The following is a 16261-nucleotide window of genomic DNA, read 5'->3' on the forward strand; positions in this document are numbered from 1 at the left end:
AATATGGGAATTATTTAAGAAATCTCGGAAATACTTAAGAAATATCGGAAATATTTAAGAAATAACGGAAAAATTTAAGAAATATCGGAAATATTTAAGAAATATCGGTAATATTTGAGAAATATCGGAAATATTTAAGAAATATCGGAAATATTTAAGAAATAACGGAAAAATTTAAGAAATATCAGAAATATTTAAGAAATATCGGTAATATTTGAGAAATATCGGAAATATTTGAGAAATATGCGGGATACATAATTCTAGCTTCTTAAACATCGTCTTTAAATTAAATTAAATTTATATTAATGTAACATAAAATATAAAAATATTATTTACTAAAGGAAATACGTTGGCTAAAATGTGAATCCAAAAGGTGTTTACATTCCTCTATAAAATACGTTTAACGTATAAAAAGGGCTTACTTTGGAAATTGATTTGATTTAAATCGAACATAAAGGTTATTTAATAATGAAGTTTTAGTGTTATTAAATAAAACCGTAATCTACACTTTCTCACGACATGCAAGTAAAATAAATTCGGTTTATTATAGGTTTGAGTCTATTTGATCGATTCCCAAATGATCGAACGGGTCCCATTTGATCGAATTTCCATTTGATCGAATTGCATTTGATCGAATGGCATTTGATCGAACGAAATTTGATCGAAAGCTACTGTAGGGTAAAACTACTAGTTTTTGGGAGTTAATCGAAAAGGCAACATCTAGTCAGAATGAGATACAGTAGACTCTATGAATAATAATTATTTCTTTAAACTGTACTAAAGAAAAATAATATACAGAAAAAAAAACTGAGCGCAGTGACGTAGAAAACAAAATATTCTCTCGGACATAATTAATAGAAAGACCTATTAAAAAAACGAACTCTGTACCTAATTTTTAGCAATAGAAGGGCCGTAAACGTGGTCAGACCCCTCGTATACAACGGTGCATACGCGCCTACGGCGCGCGTACATCAACCTAACCTAACCTAACCTGACCCTATTTATATATATATCAAAAACAACGGGCCGTTATCGTCGATGTCATAAAAAATTCCATCATAAAGTGTATAAAGTAAAAATCTCTTCATCTTTGTGGCTTAATACAGTTAAAGCAATGAATTATTCCATCATTATTCCTTCTGCACTTAAGCAATGAATTATTCCATCATTATTTCTTCTGCACTTCATATTGACATTCGGTAAAATAAAAACATACCAACTGGTACTATAAATACTTTTGAATTCGATCCAATAGTATTCGATCATTTGAAGGTTCGATCTTATGAAATAAATGACAAATGGGATTCGATCAAATGGAATTTCGATCAATTGCAACGTATAATGATCGACTGTCGATCACATATTTTTCGATCAAATGGACCAACACCAATTCTTAGTTAAGACTTTTTTGGATCTAAATTTGATACAATTTTATTTTATTAATTTGGATCCAATGCTATTGGATCAAACCAATTTTGATCAAACTTGGACCCAGTTCTTAGTTAAAAGATTTTTTGGGATCCAAATTTGATAAAGGTTATTTGATCAAGAAATAGTTGATCCTTATTTGATCCCTTCGGAATATAGCTTGATACAAATTGGATCCAATGTCCCGCAGAGCTGGCAAACTGCCGTGAGTTGGCAAAGTGCCGCATATTTACTTCATACCGGCACATGAAAAAATGTGCCCTCAACAAACCTACAGTTCCCCACCGTTAGCTGGCAAACTACCGCATATCTGCTTCTAACCGGCAGGTAAAACAATTTTCGGCAGTTAACCTACATTTATACGCCACTAAAGGACCGCAAATATACTTTAAATCTTCTTCTTAAATTATTAAATATTTTAAATGAAGCTGTTAAAAAGATAAGCCCACTTTCTATACAATATACTGAATTCCGGTAGAAATTATTGGTAATACGGTAATATTTAGAGGTAATTCAATACTGGTTTATCTTTAAAATAGGTGTTGGTCGTGAAAACGTCTTTTTACGGAATAAAACAAAAGGAAAATATTAAAGAGATTGTGTCAGAATTTTGAAAATAGAAAGATAGCGTAACTTATTTTTATCACATTCTGTCTACGTCATAGATAGGTTGATGTTTATTGGTTGCTACTAGAGCGAGCTGGAGATAGAATTTTTAGGGGATTACAGGAGGAAATTTTACTCCCATCGTTTTCTTTTGATACGAGTTTCCCAAGGTTCCTAGAAAAAAGCACGCTTTAAGACCCTCATTCGATTTAAAGTAATGGAAAGATAAGCCACTTTTGTTGTTATTATTACTGCAGGAAGGAACTGAACAATACACTGTGGCGCCCACGGTCTTCGGTGCATTCGGTGGCATATTTCCGTAGAATATAAATATTGTTATAATGACTACGTATAAGAAATAATGATATAATTTATAAACAATACCTTGTTATCGATTTTTTCTTCAATTTCTACTTTGAAAATAATATTTTTACACGTAGCCGGCTCGTGAAGTCGTAATTCGAGAATCTCGAACCGCGTGGTCCGCGAGAAGAAAGTCAAAAAACGCGCTTACAAATCCTCTACGCGACAGTAGAAAAAGACTACTGGAAATTCCCCGCTGCTCGAGCGTGCCGAAATCGACCAAACTCATGACGTCAACAATCTGTGAAGTTTTGCGCGGCTATTGAAATACCATTATTTTACATTAAAATATAAAACTAAATACTAATTGAAAGTGCTAATATGTATATATATTCTGATTCAGGACTTAAAATCTATCATAACGTGTAAGCCAAAGAACAAAATTTTAAATTAATCTGAGTTGGCACTATCTCTTTAATTGTAATTCTAAGCCACTTGTTTTAATTTAGTCACAAATACCTAAAAAAAATTGAAAATGGCGCCATATCTTAACAGCGAGTTTCATAAAAATATTATTTTGAAAAACTTTTGAAAAGTAAAACTATTTGTTAAAATTATTTCTTAAATTAATTTTATTTTAGTTAATTATTATAACCATATTGATTTAAAAATAATTTTGATAAATGAATCAGTCAATTTAGACAATAACGTTGAGTTGGCTGCAGATACGGGTTTTTACCAAAGCAGAAGAAAACTACGTCGTTTTCATAAAGAAGCAAACATCGTGGTCACAAAATCAACTCACTCAGCTACCGCATGGACTAATTAGCTCGTTTGTAAATTTATCGATAACAAAATAACAGAAAATTTAAACAATATAATTTCTTTGGGATATATAGTTCAGGTTAAAGTCCACTTAATAGAGTATAATAGGTCTAAGTATAATACTCTACGATGGCTTACTGACGACGGTATCATTTGGCTATTTTAAATATTAGCTTCCTTTGCCATTAATAGATGGCACCACGCTCTCCAGTAAAGTCGTTTTTCTTTCGAAGAATAGGATAGATTCATGGCCATCTCTAACAACAGGGGCCTTTTCATAATACAGCTGGCAATGATAGAGCTGCCACTTGCTTTAAGAAGGGATACGAATACCCTCCGACGTCAGAAAGAAATTTGAGGAAGAGTCTTAACTCTAGTAGTCACACGGTAGGTTAATCTCCAATGCGAAGGTACAAACTATAATTTGACCATTGGTGTAAATTTCACAGTATTATTATTTTTTGGGTACGATAATTTCTAATTACATAAAAGCCTTTTTATTTATTGTATTTACTTTGCGACTGAAACGAGAAAAAGGAAAATATAATTATAAATCAACAAATTTGATTATAAACACGTGGCAGAAACGGTTTATGCGCACTAGCGCAGTTCCCATTTGCGCAGTTCCCATTTGCGCGGTTTCCCAAAAGTGCGGTTTCCTGTTTGCGCACTTTCCCTATCTCAACAAATGGGTTGAAAACACCTAACCTAACCTAACCTAACCTAACCTAACCTAACCTAACCTAACCTAACCTAACCTAACCTAGTCATTCCATATTCAAAGTTATATACACTGAAATTTGGATAATTAAACCGCGCTTTTGGGAAACCGCGCTATTGGGAATTGCGCAAATGGGAACCGCGCTTTTGAGAACTGCGCTTTTGGGAAACCGCGCAAATGGCAACTGCGCAAATGGGAACTGCGCTAATAGGCAGATACCGCAGAAACTATTGTTAGAATGATTAGTGATCCTGTCAATAGTTTCAGGTTCCAAAATCTTACAATCGAATCAACTGCAGCGCGGGAAGTCTCTAAAGCCCCTCATGACGTACCCAATAGCGATTCGAGAAGGCTCACTCTCCCTGAGATAGATCAACTCAGGAATTCATACATCGAACTTGGAATGGTTATCTCGGCCGATTTCCGTCTCTATCTAGGGGACCGTTTTTTCCCCCATCATTTTGACGTCAGAGCATACGTGTTTTCTCATACGATTTTCAATGGTATTAAATCCTAGTTTCAGATTATTTCATCCCCCTGTGTCGAAAAAGGGTTCAAACATCTTTTTGCTTTTCCCTTCGCTATCCCCGTATTGATAGCGACGGTCACCTCGTCATTCGGACTTCGCGGTTCTCAAGGGCATTGTCACTGCTGACAATTTTGACAGTGCTAACAATGCCGGACTTAATCCTTCCACATGGAGAGGTCGGGAGAGCGAGCTGAATGGTGGAGTTTCAAACCCTAAATTTCGAAATGGCCGGGGAGTCGAACAACAAAAAACTAAAGTTGTAGAAACGGGAGATTGCGCGGAGTAAAAACTCCTAAAGAGGGGAGACGCGTGCGAGGGGGCGATTTTTTTCTCATACACGTCACTGAAAACGGTCCCCGAGATCTTACCATAGGGAAAACGGCCGGATAACCATTCCAAGTTAGAGGTATGAATTCCTGATCAAATTTAATGGCCCGTTATGCCGTTTTACCGCCAAGTTCTTTTGTTTAAATATGGAAATGGGTTACCAAGTAATTACGGAAAATTATATTTTCCTTATTTATTATTTAATGAAAATATAGCAATAATAATTTATAATAATAATAATTATAATTAATAAGTCAACAAACAATGAAACCAGTACCAAATATGGACTGGCTTAATTATTTCTCCCGTTTAATATTGTTTAGTATTGTATATATAACTTTATAATCTCCAAACACATGTACCTAAAGTTTTCGAATTTTTATCCACCGCGCGATCTTACATTTATATCACGCACGTTTTAAAAATGCGAGGATAAAATCGCGTGTATTTTTGGCTAACGTTTTTTAGTTTTTAAAAGAGAGACAAAATGTTTTTCTTTCAAATAAGAAGTGTAGATTTTTGATTCTCCATAAAATTCCGTTATAATTAAAGGTTTACTGTTTTATTGGCAAGGAACGCGTCTATTATTTCGCTATTCACGACATTTTTTGGTCCGTCGAGCCGGATCGTCGCCAACTAGTTTACACTATCGAACTAATCGTTGAATCGGCAAAACATTTCCGTGGGCTATAGTGAGAAAAAGACAAGCTGTCAAAGGTCAAGTCACAAGAATTGAGAATGCAGTAGGTCAAACAGCGGACCATTTATCTGATGTTGCATTGAAGCTGTACGTGGATAGAGTGGAGAAGTTTTCGAAAGATTTGGACGAATCTCACGAAGGCATAGCTAAAACCATTGATCCAGCAGGTGACTTCGATCCTCACGAAACCGAGTACAACGCCATTGTCGCTCTGGTTGAGCAATTAAATGTCTTGTTGGTCACTGAAGCCAACACAAGAGCAGCCAATGCACCAGTTAGGCCAGGCAGGCCAGTTAGCGAAGTTCGATTACCGAAGTTGGAGCTTTCTACCTTCAGCGGAGGTTTCATCGATTGGTTACCGTTCCACGATCTTTTTACGGCAACCGTACACAACAACGAATCGCTAACGGGAGCTCAGAAGTTTCAATACTTGAAGTCATCATTACGAAACGAAGCAGCACTCCTCATTCAATCTATCCCGGTAACTGACGCTAATTACTTGGAAGCTTGGGATATCTTGGACAATCGTTTTAACAACAAACGAGAAATCATCGACGCACACGTAAGACGTCTTTTCAATCAACCTAACGTCTCACAAGAATCATCGTCAGCCTTGAGAACACTCATTGACACCACAGCCGAATGCATAAGAGCACTCAAGGTTCTACAAGAACCAGTTCAACATTGGGACGCCATCCTACTACACCTTATAAAAGAAAAACTCGATTCAGAATCTCGCCGACAATGGGAACTATCCCTGAGGGGGAACGGAATGCCAAATTTCGATGAACTCGTAACATTCCTGGATCAACGGGCCAGAGCGTTGGCAGCAGCCCCGCCAGCACCTACGAATATCGCAATCACCAAATCCAAGGCTCCAATACATCAGAGGCCGAGTACAAAAGCTCATCATGGTACTCTGAGTGAGTCTTGCAACTTTTGTAACGAAAACCATTCAACGTACCGATGTACAAAATTTCTGAACGCATCTTCAGCCGAGCGCTGGAACATGGTCAAGAATAATTCCATGTGTTTCAACTGCTTACGAATTGACCATCAAAGCAACGAATGCAAATCTGGCCATTGTAGAAAATGTAAATTCAGACATAATACGCTTTTACATCCAGACGTACAAGAGAAGGAACCGCCAAAAACGAAGGCTATCTCTGGCATCGTTTCATGCCCTTCTCGAGACCTAAACGGAACCTCTCAAGTGATTTTGGCAACGGCAATAGTCCAAGTCAAGGGTTTCGGTGATCAACTATTTCCAGCCCGAGCATTGCTGGACTCAGGATCGCAAGCCAGTTTCATAACGGAACAATTCACGCAGCAACTACAGCTGAAACGAAAACGCTTCAACGCTTCAGTTGACGGAATTGGTGCAACCGGAGTGAACACCTCTCGAGGCAGTGTCATATTGAACATCAGCTCAAACCTCAGCAACACATTGGAGGTGACGGTCGAGGCAATCATTCTGAACAAGATCACGGACAAGCTACCGAACAGTCCGTTCGACCCGAGAACCTGCGAGCATTTAAAGGGCTTGAATCTCGCAGACCCGACGTTTCATATCCCCGGACACGTGGATATTCTACTAGGTGCGGACGTGTACCTAAGTCTCTTGCAAGATGGAATTTGCAAGGGCAAAGAAGATCTTCCCGGTGCCTTTAACACTCGTTTCGGATGGGCAATTTCCGGTCCACTACTCATAAAAGGAAGAAGTCCGACGATAAAGGTCCACCATTGCAAATTGGAAGATGAATTGAAGAATCTTTGGGAGCTGGAAGACATCCACCCTCGAAGAATGTTAACACCAACTGAAACCCAATGCGAACAGCATTTCGAAGAATCGCATACGCGTGACTCGACAGGAAGATTCACCGTACGATTGCCAATGAAGAAGAACCCTCCAATTCTTGGGGAATCCAGGCACATGGCCGTTCGTCGGTTCTTACAAACAGAACGACGTTTACAATTCAACGCAGGCCTCTATGATGAGTACCGCAAGTTCATGGAAGAATACCTGGCTCTGGGACACATGGAAATCATTCCAGACGACGTCAAAAACAGAATCACAAATCAACCGTACTACTTACCACATCACGCGGTATTCAAAGAAGATAGTACCACCACAAAAGTCCGAGTCGTGTTCGACGCATCAGCCAAATATACATCGGGCGTTTCATTAAACGACACGCTTCTGGTCGGACCGAAACTTCAAGATGACCTGGTCAATTTGCTAATTCGATTTCGTCAACATCGTATTGCCATGAAAGCGGATCTTACCAAGGTGTTTCGGCAATTTTGGGTACACCCGGATGACAGGGATTACCAAAGAATTGTATGGCGAACTAACCCCAACGAACCTTTGCAAGATTACCGGTTGCTAACAGTCACATATGGAACCACATCAGCGCCATACTTGGCAACGAAAGTCTTAAAGCAACTCAGTCAGTACATTAAGGACGAACTCCCACTGGCGTCTTCAGCTTTGAAAATGACTTTTACATGGATGATTTGATGTCCGGTGAAGAAACAATGCAAAAGGCCTTGAAACTTCAAGCTGAAATCATTCAAGCTACGTCTCAAGGTGGTTTTGAGATACGTAAATGGGCATCCAATGAAGCGGCATTATTGGATCCATTCCCCGCAAACTTAAAAGTGCTTCAAAAACCACTATCAATCGAGAACGACGAATCAGTGAAGACCCTTGGTCTCTTTTGGACTCCTTCTACTGACCACTTTTCGTTCGTGGTTACTTCTCCTCAATCAAGAAGTTCAATCACCAAGCGAACAATTCTATCGGATACGGCCAGAGTATTTTATCCTCTGGGACTACTCACTCCAGTTACAATTCGAGCCAAACTTCTCCTACAGGAAATGTGGCAGATCAAATTTAATTGGGACGAACCTCTTCCCCAATCACTCGAAAATAAATGGAGGTCATTTCGAACAGATTTACCAAAAATCGAAAACATAACCGTACAACGACACATTTCACAAGCGAACGCTACACAAGCTAGCTTACATGGATTTTGTGACGCTTCGGAGAAGGCCTACGCAGCGACGGTTTATCTGAAGACCTTAAACGCCCAAGGAAGCGTCAAGGTGAAAATAATCGCTGCGAAAACAAAGGTCGCTCCGTTAAAACAAATCACCCTGCCGAGGTTGGAACTTTGTGGAGCATCACTTCTCGCCTCTCTGATGCAACTTGTCAGAGAGTCTCTGAAAATGGAAATTACTGACGTTCATTGTTGGTCGGACTCAACAATCGTCCTAGCATGGTTGAAGTCTGCACCTCAACGTTGGAAAACATTCGTGGCTAATCGGGTTTCCGAAATACACGAAAAGCTACCGAAGGCTCAATGGCATCACATTGCCGGAGACAAAAACCCAGCTGACTGTGCCTCACGAGGAATCTCCGCTAACGAGCTTCCTCAAAATGAGTTGTGGTGGCATGGACCTGACGACTTGGATTCTCTTCTAACAACAAGAGAACAGAACGATAACCAACAAGAGCCAATGAACTGCTTGTCAGAAGAAAGACGAGTAGTCGCGTTGGTGACGCATTGTCAAATGAAATCAACCTTACTAACAAAATATTCGTCGCTAAGCAAACTCCTTCACGTCACCGCTTACATACTGCGGTTCATTTTCAATTGTTTCCACGTGAAAGAAGAACGAATTTCTGGTGCTCTATCAAGAGAAGAAAACGAAAAGGCCTTATTTCATTGGATTAGAGTCGTTCAAAACAACAGCTTTGGCGAAGAGATAAGCCGCCTCAAACAAAACAAGAAACTACCAACGAAAAGCAAAATTCTATCGTTACAACCATACCTCAACGAAAAAGGAATTCTACGTGTTGGTGGCCGACTGCGTCACTCCAACCTATCGTATGAACAAATGCACCCAGCAATGCTACCAAGACACAGCAAATTGACCGACCTCCTAATTCAACACGAGCACGAGAAACATTTTCACGGAGGTGCTCAGTTGCTAGCAACTACCTTGCAAAAGCGTTTTTGGATCGTTGGACTTCGCGATGCCATACGTTTCCACATTCGAAGATGTATTCCGTGCGTTCGTCAACAGGCCATCACGGCGAAACAACTAATGGGTGATCTACCCCAGGCCAGGGTAAATCCAGCACGAGCCTTTTTGAAGTGCGGCGTTGACTACGCAGGCCCATTCACCCTTAAACTCATGAAAGGACGAAGCCATCTCCGGTTTAAGGGCTACATTGCGGTTTTCGTCTGCTTTACCACGCGAGCGATTCATTTGGAATTGGTCAGCGACATGACCACCGACGCATTTCTCGCAGCCTTAAAACGCTTTGTCGCTCGACGAGGGAAATGCTCGGATATCTACAGCGACTGCGGAACAAATTTCGTTGGAGCGGACCGAGAGATGAAAGCATTCATTAAATTCATCGTCTCCGCGAACAACAACGAACAAGTGTCAAGATGGCTCGCTGACGAAGGTACGAGCTGGCACTTCAACCCGCCTACCGCTCCCCATTTTGGAGGTCTTTGGGAAGCAGGAGTGAAGTCAGTGAAGTATCACTTTAAACGAGTTCTTGGCACTACAATTCTTAACTTTGAAGAAATGCAAACGCTTCTATGCCAAATAGAAGCTTGCCTAAATTCGCGTCCATTGACGGCGTTAAGCTCGGACCCATCCGACTTCGCCGCTTTAACACCCGGACATTTCTTAATCGGAGATGCGCTTACCCGACTTGACTTCAGAAAAGGTCAATCGTCTTTCGCGTTGGCAGTTGGGCCAACAAATCCTACAACACTTCTGGAAACGCTGGAGAAGTGAATATTTGTCGCGCCTTCAACAAAGACCGAAATGGACAACACCTAAGCCAAATCTACGCGTCGATGAACTAGTGCTGCTTAAGGATGAAGACCTTCCTCCTACCAAGTGGAGAATGGGAAGAATAACGCAACTTCATCCCGGAGAAGACAACCACGTTCGAGTAGTTTCAGTCAGAACAGCTGACAAAATATTAAAAAGGCCCGTCGTAAAATTATGTCAATTGCCCCTAGACAAAATCTTTTCTTAAACATTTTTGTAAATTGAAATCAATTATTTCAAGGCGGGCGGAATGTTTAGTATTGTATATATAACTTTATAATCTCCAAACACATGTACCTAAAGTTTTCGTATTTTTATCCACCGCGCGATCTTACATTTATATCACGCACGTTTTAAAAATGCGAGGATAAAATCGCGTGTATTTTTGGCTAACATTTTTTAGTTTTTAAAAGAGAGACAAAATGTTTTTCTTTCAAATAAAATTCCGTTATAATTAAAGGTTTACTGTTTTATTGGCAAGGAACGCGTCTATTATTTCGCTATTCACGACAAATATTTACGAAGTACAGGAAATAATAAGTAAATTTTCGTCACCAAAATCCCGATCTAACGCACCAAACACTATTGCAAGAGTGATTATTTATCATGTGGTTTAAAATCGGTTTTCTCTTCTAGTTATTTTTAAATACCAGCCGGACCGTCTGGTTTCAGTTCGATTTCCAAAACGGCAAAATGAACGCTACTTCTATTTGGAAACTGCATTTCAGCTGTAAGAAAAACCATACATTTATTAAATAAAAGGATAAAATATTTTCATAATTGAGTTTAAAATATGTTGAAAATGAAGAACATTTGACATCATGCGACCGGGAACAAATTACATTGTTGCCAATTGTCAGATCTCGGGAAAACGGATTTTGGGTCATTCCATGTCAAATGTCCCGTTTTTGAAAAAAATGCCCCACGGCACCATGCGCGATTTCGACGAAAATTTACACGTTAGTAATTGAGATAATTTTGGTGGGAAATCCAAACTCTTAGCCCTTAACTCATCGTAGTTTTTAAAATATGATTTTTTAATAATTTTATGTATAAAGTGTTCATTTTCAAAACGACGAAAGTACCGGTATTTTCGTTCAAATAATTCTAAAAGTATTAAAGGTAGCCCCATCAAACTTTTTACACTATAAATATGGGTAGTAGAGAGTAACTTGGATAAATATTATACAATTTGTTTAATTAGATGTTTAATTATAAATTGTTGAAAATGACGACTTTTACTCGAATGTCGCCAACTGAGGTAAACTAAAAAGGTTTCTGTCGCGAAGGTATTAAATATGAAATAAATATTGAAGTTTATAAAAAGTAAAATGGACCCAATAAACACGAAAATTGCGTTGAAAAAATTCTAGTAAATTTAGTTTCTGAAATATAGCTACTTGAACCGATTCATTTTTTGAAAAACTGCCAAACATGGTAGTGCTTTAGGATAAATTACGGTATAAAGGACAAAAATATACAGAAAACAAATAACACCGTTAGAAAGCTGAGATTTCAAGCTACGAAATGCATAAATAAAAAAGATGTATATGAGAGACCTTCAACCCAAAAAATAACTCTTAAAAATATGCAATTTTATCTTAAAAACAAATGTTATTTTACATTTTATAATACAGAACAAAAAACTTTAGAGCAAAATATTTTAATTTTGGTTTGGTTTTTGGGTGTTCTATTATAACTATTAATAAATCCTTAAATAATTAAGGAACTAAACAAGAAATAAAAATTTTATCTGCGAAATTTTGATCGAAACAATGAAAATAAAATTATTTTTCATCGTCTTTCAGGAGCAAAATTTTCTTGTGATCTAATTTTCTAAAAACAATTAGAACATACGTTTTACCATCAGAACGTATTTCAGGTTTAACTACTGATATTATATTTTGAAACGGCCCCCAACATACGTCTTCTCTTCTTGGCCAAGAAAGCTTAAGATCTTTTCTACGAAAGAAACTAACAGATACGTCTTTTTCTTCTTCCCAATGTACCAATCTTCGTCATATGTACATATGTACATATGTGAGCCAACGAGGGGTAAGACAGTCTCAGATAATCTGTACACCGAGTTCGTGCATTTAGCACTGTAAAAGGTACATATTTTCAGGAGTTCGCGAGTTCCATTTAGCATTGTCAAAGGTACGGCAGTGTACACCGAGTTCGCAAAGTGTCTTACCCCTCGTGAGCCAAGTCAGGTATTTTTCAACGTCGTACACTTAAGTCTCGATTACCATTATCCTCAATGTAAATGTCTTGGTAGTCGCGAAAGTCGGATAATCATAGGCTGAATATCTCGTTTGACGGTGCTGACCATTTCCACCTGATTCAACTGATATACGCTAAGAATTGGCTGGACACGGGCTGTCAGAGGGCTGGTGTGAGTCCAGAATATTTAGTTTTTTTACAATTACCGCAGAAAGTGCCGTCATCTAGTTTTTCACTGTTGCACTTTGAGCATGTTGGATGAGGTAATCGTTTGGGAGATTCGTCAAACTGTCTTTGAAAGGAAGAATCTTTCTAGTTAGAGTTTCTACCCGATGTTAATTACTTCTTTTGACGCGAAGTTGTAGCGCTGACCAAATCTTCGCTTTCACGTTGATGGCTCAGGCGTAGTAATCACGAACTACAGACTAAGAGGTCTTTTTTAAATACTTGGCAAATTCATAACCTTTGCTGCGACTCAGTCAATTTTTGTTATAAAATTTTTAAGTCATCGGTGGAAAATAAACAATTCGGTCGAGCCGTAATATTAGTTCCACATCAGCCAAATAAATGTTTATCAATTGAGATTAAACAATAAAGATTCTGTTCCCATGTCTTTTAACAGCATCGGACGTAGGTTTTAATGGGCCACACTCGTCTGCAAGTCTTTTTCAAAGCGGCTGGTTTTTGGGGGCCGGGCTCCTCCTGAAGCGCTTCTACCTTGGCAACATGAAGGGAGAGCTAGCCACGGCCAAAATAGATTACATCGACAGCTTCCCACAGCTTCTAGCTAGAACCGACAACACACATATCTTTGTTAATCATGATGATATGGTAAGTTATTCGCTATAAAGTTTCGTACAGCAACGCGAGCAATAATCCCAACTATTCATTTTCCACAGATGATATTCAAAAGTCCGGAAATTCCAGAATACAATTTAAACCTGAAGACACCTTTATTAAGAGGTGAGGTGATGAACCGTTAATCGGTCTATTTTGCCTCTGGAGGAGGATTTCGTTATAGACTGAAATATTATCAGAGCACACCACGCAGGAATATTAACCAAGCTCAAAGGAGTTATAGGGTCAAGTCCACACACGTGGCTCTCACTTCCAGTTTGCCGTTGTGGCTGAAGAAGGCTGTCGATTTCCGGTGAGAATGGATACATTGTGGTCTCAGCGGAATTGGGTTTATGATGCCTAGCATTTTGATTTGACTTAATTAGTAGTATTCAAAACTTTGGATAAGGCGCGGTTTACAAATTACGTAACGCAAAAAATTTTATTTTTCGAAAACACACTCTTACTCGTAACGAAGAGTAACAATATAGAAAAGATAACATCCACGATCAACTTGCTTTTTCGCAAAAGTAAAGGGCATAATGATTTTGCCATAGCGTGAAGCCCATAAGAAAGTCCCAGAGCATTTGGTGGGAAAACGGGTGAAATTTTTTCCAGAGCATTTGGTGGAGAAACTCGAGACTACCTATTTATACACACAGTCGACCGTCTGTGTGTCTAATATTTCAAAAACTAATAAGATAAGATCGTTTGTTTATCTAAAAAATAAGTCTACCTAAATCATTGAAAAATGCATACAAGCTACAAAATAAATACATGCAAATAGTCTACAAAAGTAATTTAATCTTAGTTAATGTTTATTTGGTCTAATTTGTGAGTTATTGGACTTTAAACATATTCGACAGAATCAATCTGTTGTTTTGTCCCTTCGTACATGAAATGGGCCGAAACCTAAACAAATAAAATTGTACTTTACGCTTTAGTTTTCTAGTATCTTTTTTTCAGAGAAAATTAGGCTTATCCAATTAAAACAATTTATACAAATTCCAAGCACTAACCCTTCTACGCGTTTTTTAGCTAACCCATGTCTATAAAATGTTATTATCATCACGTTAACAACGTTCGAAGGCCAGTGACCAAAATGGCAGACGCATCGAGAGATGACAGAATCCGAAAACTATACAACGAAGAATTCGACGTCTTGAGCTACTTGGAGTCATACTATAATAAAGTGCATCCCAACTTGAAGACTGCCGCTGATAAACTATACGATATCTTCGAATCGGGTAAGCTACGGATCCATGCGTTAGATCAGCTAAGTCACTCATTGAAAACTTGTAGGAGTGTAGATGTAGCTTTATTGCCTACAATATAATCCGCTACATGTTAACCGCACACGTTTTCGAGGGGCGGGTTTAACCCGTCTATTACTTGAAATATGACGTAATTAATTAATCGCGAACACGTAGGCCAACTGAAGGGTCCTGTGAAGCGATGTCTGGAAGTGGGTTGCGGGCCAGTTGTGTATCGGATGGCTCCAGTCAGTAAGGTATGCGAGACCATCGTCTACAGCGACTTCAGTGACGTGAACAAAAAGGCAGTCAAGGAATGGTTGCACCACGAAGGACCCATGCCGCGACATCAGGTTATGTTCAAGTATTGCGCCGAGAAAGAAGGCTTCCAGTAAGTCGAAACGCTTTTCTAGAAGGCTGTGGGGTTAGCCTCTTCAGAAATCTGTTGTACAAGTAGCGAGAAACCAAAATATTTGTTGCTGGGAATCGATGTTGAAAATATCGGAGATTTTTCAAAATATTGGAAGTATCTAGTATTTTCTTGAAATGTGGGAAATATCCGATATATCTAGTATTTTCAAGAAATGTGGGAAATATCCGATATATCTAGTATTTTCGAGAAATGTGGGAAATATCCGATATATCTAGTATTTTCGAGAAATGTGGGAAATATCCGATATATCTAGTATTTTCGAGAAATGTGGGAAATATCCGATATATCTAGTATTTTTGAGAAATGTGGGAAATATCCGATATATCTAGTATTTTCGAGAAATGTGGGAAATATCCGATATATCTAGTATTTTTGAGAAATGTGGGAAATATCCGCTGTACCTAGTATTTTTGAGAAATATCCAATGTAAAGGATATATTTTGGGAATTTAAAACAATACAATGAAAATAAGAAATCTGGGGTACTTCTTTCCGAAAAGTGCTAATTCTAATAATCTAATACAATTCAAAGAAAATATTTTTAACAGTGATACGGAAGAAGGTATAAGAATAATTGAAAAACGGATAAAATCTAAAGTCAAAGATGTCATTCACATTGATCTGAAGAAGTCGCCACCCGTGGACGAACTTGAGGAGGCGTTCGACGTGGCGTGCAGCTTCGGCTGCTTGGAATGCGCTTGTCTGACCTACGACGATTACGTCATCGGGGTCAAGGGCATCAACACGGTCCTGCGACCCGGAGGGTATCTGATCATCAGAGGTTACTCCAACGGAGATTACTACAATGTTGGTCAGCACAGCTTCCCGAATTTGATCCACGACATCAGTATGGTGAGCGACGCTCTCTTGGATGCTGGTTTCCGGGTTTTGGAGAACAGCTACGACCATACTGGCCAAGTGGAGACCTACTACCCATCCAACGAAAGAAAACTGACCAATTTGAAGAACTGTTACTTCACTTTGGCTCAAAAGATCTAAATAGTCAGTTTGTATCTTATATGACACTATTAAAATAATTAACTTAACATACGAATTGGTATTTTGTTGTACAATGGTATCCAATATTTCTACGCGGTTTTATATAGCTGTCAGGAAAACCGGGAGCAAATAAAACAGGAAAAAGTAGCAAACAATTGAGGTGCATGCAGGCAAATAAGAGCGTAAAAAATAACACGAATGACGTAGGTGGGGTCATC

The 16261-nt window shown here is 38.6% G+C and overlaps 3 protein-coding genes across 3 annotated transcripts; all 3 read left to right on the forward strand.

Annotated features, from left to right (window-relative positions):
* The first annotated feature begins 4851 nt into the window (after positions 1-4851).
* LOC149962064 (uncharacterized) lies at positions 4852-7960 on the forward strand. Its single transcript, XM_090164386.1, has 3 exons — positions 4852-4903; positions 5433-5824; positions 5876-7960. Exons 1-3 carry the CDS (start codon positions 4852-4854, stop codon positions 7958-7960), a joined length of 2529 nt encoding a protein of 842 aa, XP_090020512.1.
* On the forward strand, positions 7960-15015 carry LOC149962065 (uncharacterized). Its single transcript, XM_090164387.1, has 7 exons — positions 7960-9986; positions 12734-12837; positions 13145-13353; positions 13422-13485; positions 13531-13672; positions 14449-14606; positions 14790-15015. The coding sequence occupies exons 1-7, from the start codon at positions 7960-7962 to the stop codon at positions 15005-15007; spliced, it is 2922 nt and encodes a 973-aa protein (XP_090020513.1). The 3' UTR covers positions 15008-15015.
* Positions 15016-15506: 491 nt separating this feature from the next.
* On the forward strand, positions 15507-16043 carry LOC149962066 (nicotinamide N-methyltransferase-like). The gene has a single exon (XM_090164388.1). The coding sequence runs from the start codon at positions 15507-15509 to the stop codon at positions 16041-16043; it is 537 nt and encodes a 178-aa protein (XP_090020514.1).
* Positions 16044-16261: the final 218 nt, after the last annotated feature.

Source organism: Leiobunum rupestre, chromosome 1 (genome assembly GCF_980474605.1).
Source record: "Leiobunum rupestre chromosome 1, qqLeiRupe1.1.hap1, whole genome shotgun sequence".
NCBI lineage: Eukaryota > Metazoa > Arthropoda > Arachnida > Opiliones > Sclerosomatidae > Leiobunum > Leiobunum rupestre.